Source organism: Phalaenopsis equestris, unplaced genomic scaffold, assembly GCF_001263595.1.
Source record: "Phalaenopsis equestris unplaced genomic scaffold, ASM126359v1 Scaffold000428, whole genome shotgun sequence".
NCBI classification, from domain to species: domain Eukaryota; kingdom Viridiplantae; phylum Streptophyta; class Magnoliopsida; order Asparagales; family Orchidaceae; genus Phalaenopsis; species Phalaenopsis equestris.
The window spans coordinates 3,431,452-3,437,139 of record NW_018164869.1 but is presented as its reverse complement, the minus strand read 5'-3'; the positions used below and the strand labels follow the sequence as shown (position 1 = coordinate 3,437,139).

Genomic DNA, 5,688 nt, shown 5'->3' with positions numbered 1-5,688 from the left:
ATATATATATATATATATATTCTTTAATCGATGACAAGTAAATATATTGAGGGGGTGAGAAAAAATTAAGAAAAAATCATATAATTCAGATCAACATCATATAATTATTTTATTTCTCTAATTTATCTCATCCAATATTTTAATAAAATCAACAAGTAACTAACACAAAAACAACTTAAAATAAATTCATCACAAACATTCCAGTCCTTATAAAGCTCCCCAAAACATTCACAAAATATAGAACTCCCATCTGCTCCTCCTCAACTGCCACTAACTGACCATAAATTCTGTTCCATTTATCCAATTTAGCAAATTATTTATACCATATATATATATACTAAAATTTCCAATTTAAACACTCACATGAACTCACCTCTCTACTCATGAGCAACTGCCACCAACTGTTTCCCCACATTCAGGCCGTAGAACAGCCCTACCAAGGCGGCCGGCGCATTCTCAAGCCCCTCAACTACATCCTCCACATATGTGATTCTTCCATCCTTCACACGAGGAACAGTAAACTCGACGAACTCGGAATACTTGTGGTAATGGTCAAAGACGATGAAACCTTCAATCCGAATCCGCTTGGAGACAACAAACATCAGGTTATGAACGCCTTCGGGCTTCTCGAGATTGTACTGTGAAATCATCCCGCACGCCGCAATGCGGCCGTGAATCCTCATGTTCAGCAGAACGGCGTCCAGCATTGCACCGCCGACGTTCTCAAAGTAGATATCGATGCCGTCGGGAAATCTCCTGTGGAAGAAAAATGGTTGCTTGAGTTGTGATGGAAGAGGATGGAGAAGGTTTTGGTTTGAGGATGGAAGGGTGTTGGAACCGTTTGATTATAAGCAGTAGATGCAGCTGTGGAGAATAAATGCTTTGATTTCTGTTGTATTTGAGGAATTTAGATTATGATTCTCCATAATCGAATTATAGTACAATCTATAGTTATCTAAGGCGGTTAAGAAACTCATTCGTGAACAACTCGTGTTTGAATTGTTACGCAACTCGTTTGACTTGTCATTAAGCAAGCATGTCAAAAATAAACATTTTTTTTTTTTCGATCGTGATCGACTAGTTTTAACTCAAATTAATCAAATAATAAAATAAATAATAGTATGGTAATATTTTTTATTGATTTTTTATGAGCATATTTAAAAAACAAGTAAAATTTTAGGGGCAATAACATGCATAGTATCTGAAATATTGCTATTTACAAAATCTAGTTCCCGGGTAACATCTTTGAACTACAAAACTGATGTATTTACATGTGACACGATCAATTCATTGAGAATTTAATAAAAATGAAAAAAATATGAGTTGGAGTTTCATCATGAGTTTTGATATTTGAGTGAGAATTTGAAAAATGGATGAAAGAGATTGCTAGATTTAAAAATAGCAATGTTTCAGGTGCTCCTTGTAACCACCCCAAATTTTATTATTTTTGAAATCATTTGAGTTTATTTCAAGCCGAACACAAATAGAAACGAATAAACGAATTCAAATCGAGTCGAACAAGAACATTTTATAGCTTAGAATCATCTTAATTGTGTTCATAATTTAGATAATTAAAAAGATTGAAAAAGGGTAAAAATAAACCTCTTCAAAGCGGCATTGAGATCAGTCTCCTGCTTGTAGTTGAATGCATCGTCAAAACCAAACTTGTTTTTCAGTAGACTCACCTGAGCAGACAACAGAGAGGATGGTCTGTTTTATAGACTCTAATTAAACAGAATGTACTGATCAGAAATACTAAACCACAAAGAAACATGTCAAATATATGGAGAAAAGTGTCAAAATAGCCTCCTGATTCTGTGTAAGGATCCATTTTAGCCAGAGTCTTTAAAAGTGTCAATTTAATCCTCACATTTTTTTTAACAAGGCCTAACATAGTCCACCATGGGGAGCATTTCAACCCATATTAAAAGAGATGGGATTAACATAGTCCCCATACTTCATGTTAATTTGTTTGTTATATTGTTTGCATGTTTTTTTTTTTTTTTTTTTTTTTTTTTTTCTGAAAACAAATTAACATATTGAAAACACTCAACAACATTTTAGTGTTTTCAAAAACAACCCTATTTTAAACATACCAAATATGTTTTATTTCAAGTCAAAATATAAGCATAATACAAAAGTGATCCCACACGACTTCAACTGTACTGCCACATTATACCCAAAAGCTAAGATAATGTCCCCAATAAGTTACAAGGAATCAATATATTAATTTTTACCATTATTGTTACACCACTCCCGCTCGCACCCAGTTTATTAATAATAACTACTAAGACTCACTGTTCTGTTTGGATGGTTTTCTTGTTGCGTAGCAATTTAAACAATCAACCACAGTTTTGTTTGGAGAACTATTTCCTTTTTTTTTTTTTTTTAATTTAATGGAAACTTAATTTTTGCAATAAGATCTGTTAAAGTGTGATGGCCATAAAAAAGTTGTCCAACATTTTGAAAAAAAAAAAATTATAATTCTTATTATAGATTTCTAAGATAATCTTCCCATCACAACTTTATAATCAATTTTACAAAAAGTCACAGTTGCCTCAAACGGACTCTAAGCCTAAATCTCAAGTCCAAGCTCCGATACCACTCTATTGAAATGCAGCAACTCCAGGGATCGATGGGAGAACTTGTAATTGAGAGAATATTTTCATCATCTCACCAGTTCAATACATAGGTATACACACACACGCGCGCACACACCCGAGAGAAGACTAATTACATATATCTAGCAAAACAGAGATTAAGGATTAGCTAAACCAGGGTTAAGGAAGACCACTTCAACTAATTACGAATACTAATCCTTTAAATCTATTACACCCTGCCCCTTTAAGCAAAAAAAAAAATCACAGAAACCCAGCAAAAGGCGCAAGCTAAAACCAAGAACTATCCTTACGAATAATATCTTTATTCTTAAAATTATGGGATATTTACTTACATACCACACAATTCTCATATATTTATATATCTAACATCTAAACTTTCATAATTACATACATGCTACTCAAATCTTTGACATTACATCAAATATACCAATATTACCAACTTTTTAAAAGTGAAACATACATTTTCATGCATAACTTTTAACAAAAAAATGTTATGAAGGTAAATATCAAACTCTAGGTGTTAGATATATAAATAAATAAGAATTGTGTGGTATGTATGTAAATTTCATGCCCGACAGGCGGGTTGTAACAACCAACTGGAAAGAAAGAAATATGAGCAGTTGTGGGATACCTTTTCATCTGACCCGGCACTTCCAACCACATAACAGCCCATCAGCTTAGCATACTGCCCAACAAGCTGGCCAACAGCTCCCGAAGCAGCTGATATGAATACATACTCCCCTTTCTTAGGCTTGCATATCTCAAAAAATCCAATGTAAGCTGTAAAACCCCATTCCTGCAAAAATAAATTCATATATATCACATATCTAAAACCTAAACATTCATATTTACATGCATCACATAAAAAATACCACTATTACTATCTGTCGAGATGTGACTGAGATGGAAATAAAGTTGTGAGAATTAATTCTAATTTCCTTAATTAAGGAAATTAAAATTAATTGGTAAATCCCTTAATATAAGGAAATTAGAATAAATTTGTAATCTCTTAAATTAAGGGAATTAGTTAAATAGTTTCCTAGTTTTTCTCCTTTTAATCTCCTATATAATATCTTGTATGATTAATTCAAAGAATAAAGAGAAATACAAATTATTTCTTTAATTTCCCACATGGTATCAGAGCCCAGGCTTAAACCCTAGAGGACACCGTCTGTTGCCGCCATTTGATCCTTCCGGTTAGGGTTGGCTCTCTGCGATCTGCGCTCCATCTTCTCCGCTTCGTCCGAGAGGAGCTGCACGTTGCCGCTTCGCTCCGTCCCAGAGGAGCAGCATGTTGTCACGAGGAAGATCATCTTTTGCCGCTAATCACGTAGATCTGCGTTCTGCGATCTTTGCCGCTGAAGTACAGTACTTTGCGCAAGTACTTTGCGCTGTTTGCCGCTGTGTGGTCGCTGTAGAGCTTGCGATCTTTTTCCGTTGTTTCCAACTGCAATCCTGTGCGCAGATCTCGCGATCTTTGCCGTTGTTTGGATTCTTTTTATTCACTCCCTTAATTGCTGCGATTCTTTTATCCACTGCAAGTTGATTCTAGCCTTAATTGTTGCAAATTTTTCTTCTATACCATGTCAATGTCCGAAACCACTATCTCCAACTATTTCAACCATTTTGAAGAATACAATGTTGTTCAGAAAATTGGAGAGTTGCAGAATATTCGGGCATCCAATAGGTTCAATGGGAAGAACTATCTCAAATGGTCCCAAATTGTCCGCACATACCTAAAAGGCAAAGGGAGGATTAATCACCTACTTGGAACCAGACCAGAAAAAAGGGATCCAGCCTCTACAGCATGGGAAGAGGAGGATTCCATGATTATGTCCTGGCTATGGGATTCTATGGACCCAACGATCAGTGACACTTGCATGTTCTTGAACACCGCAAAGGAAATGTGGGACTATATTAATCGCACATACTCGAAAGCCCGCGATGCTGCCCTTGTGTATGAAATCAAGGAAAAAACTGGAGCAACCAAACAAGGAGACAAATCTGTCACAAAGTATGCAACTCTATTGCAGAATCTGTGGCAGGAACTGGATCACTATCGTGTAATTGAGATGAAATGCTCTGATGATGCTGCCACCTTGAAAAAGTTTATTGAGAAGGATTAGATATATGATTTTTTGGCAGGATTGAATCCTGAATTTGATCGTATTTGAATCCAAATCCTCGACAAGGAGGATACACCGTCTCTAGAAGAGACAATCTCATTAATCCGAGCAGAAGAAAGTCGGAGTGTCATGCTAGAACCACATACTATGGATGGGCCAGCCTTAGCAGCAAACACAAATCAGGAGAAGCCAAAGAACGATAATCAAGGGAAGGAGAACAAAGACAATCTTTGGTGTACTTATTGCAAGAAACCGAGGCATAGTCCGTGTGAGCCCTTTGAACCACTTAAACCCCTTGACCTTCCACATGTGCCAACCCATGTTATTGAACCTAGATCAAACTCTCCTCCTATTCCAGCTGAACCCGAGTCCTCTAAACCAATCACATCTGAGTCACTTGATCCTTAACCCTTATGATCTCTTACTCCAACCAGTGTCACTAATGATTTCCTGAGATTTCCTCAGGTGTATTCAAGGAGAAAGGTCGTTCCTGAACTGACACAAGTCCAAGAATCCAATCCACTCTATCCACTATCTCGCTATATATCTCTCAAGCGCCTATCACTAGCCCACAAAAGATTCATTGTGAGTTTGAACACCATTGTCATTCCTAACAATGTGTCTGAGGCATTGACAAAAAAGGAATGGAGAGACGCTATGAAAGAGGAAATGAGTGCTTTAGAAAAGAAAAAAACATGGGAGATCGTTGACAAACCAAAGAAAAAAATATTTTTGATTGCAAGTGAATTTTTACATTAAAGTACAAGGCTGATGTATCTCTTGAAAGATATAAGACAAAGTTAGTAGCCAAAGGGTACACTCAGACTTACGGGGTAGATTATCAGGAAATCTTTGCTCCAGTTGCAAGAAAGAACACTGTGAGAATCCTGTTATCATTGGCTGCTCACTTCAATTGGCAACTGCTACAGTATGATGTTATG

At 36.2% G+C, this 5,688-nt stretch overlaps 1 protein-coding gene across 1 annotated transcript in view; it reads right to left on the bottom strand.

Moving 5' to 3' along the window:
- Positions 1 to 160: 160 nt before the first annotated feature.
- Positions 161 to 5,688, bottom strand: part of LOC110027493 (2-alkenal reductase (NADP(+)-dependent)-like) — a gene marked incomplete in the record, with an annotated part of 10,437 nt that continues 4,909 nt past the window's right edge. The window contains 3 exon segments of the mRNA XM_020728951.1: positions 161 to 756; positions 1,603 to 1,685; positions 3,253 to 3,412. Of these exon segments, the coding sequence (XP_020584610.1) occupies positions 378 to 756; positions 1,603 to 1,685; positions 3,253 to 3,412 (622 nt within the window).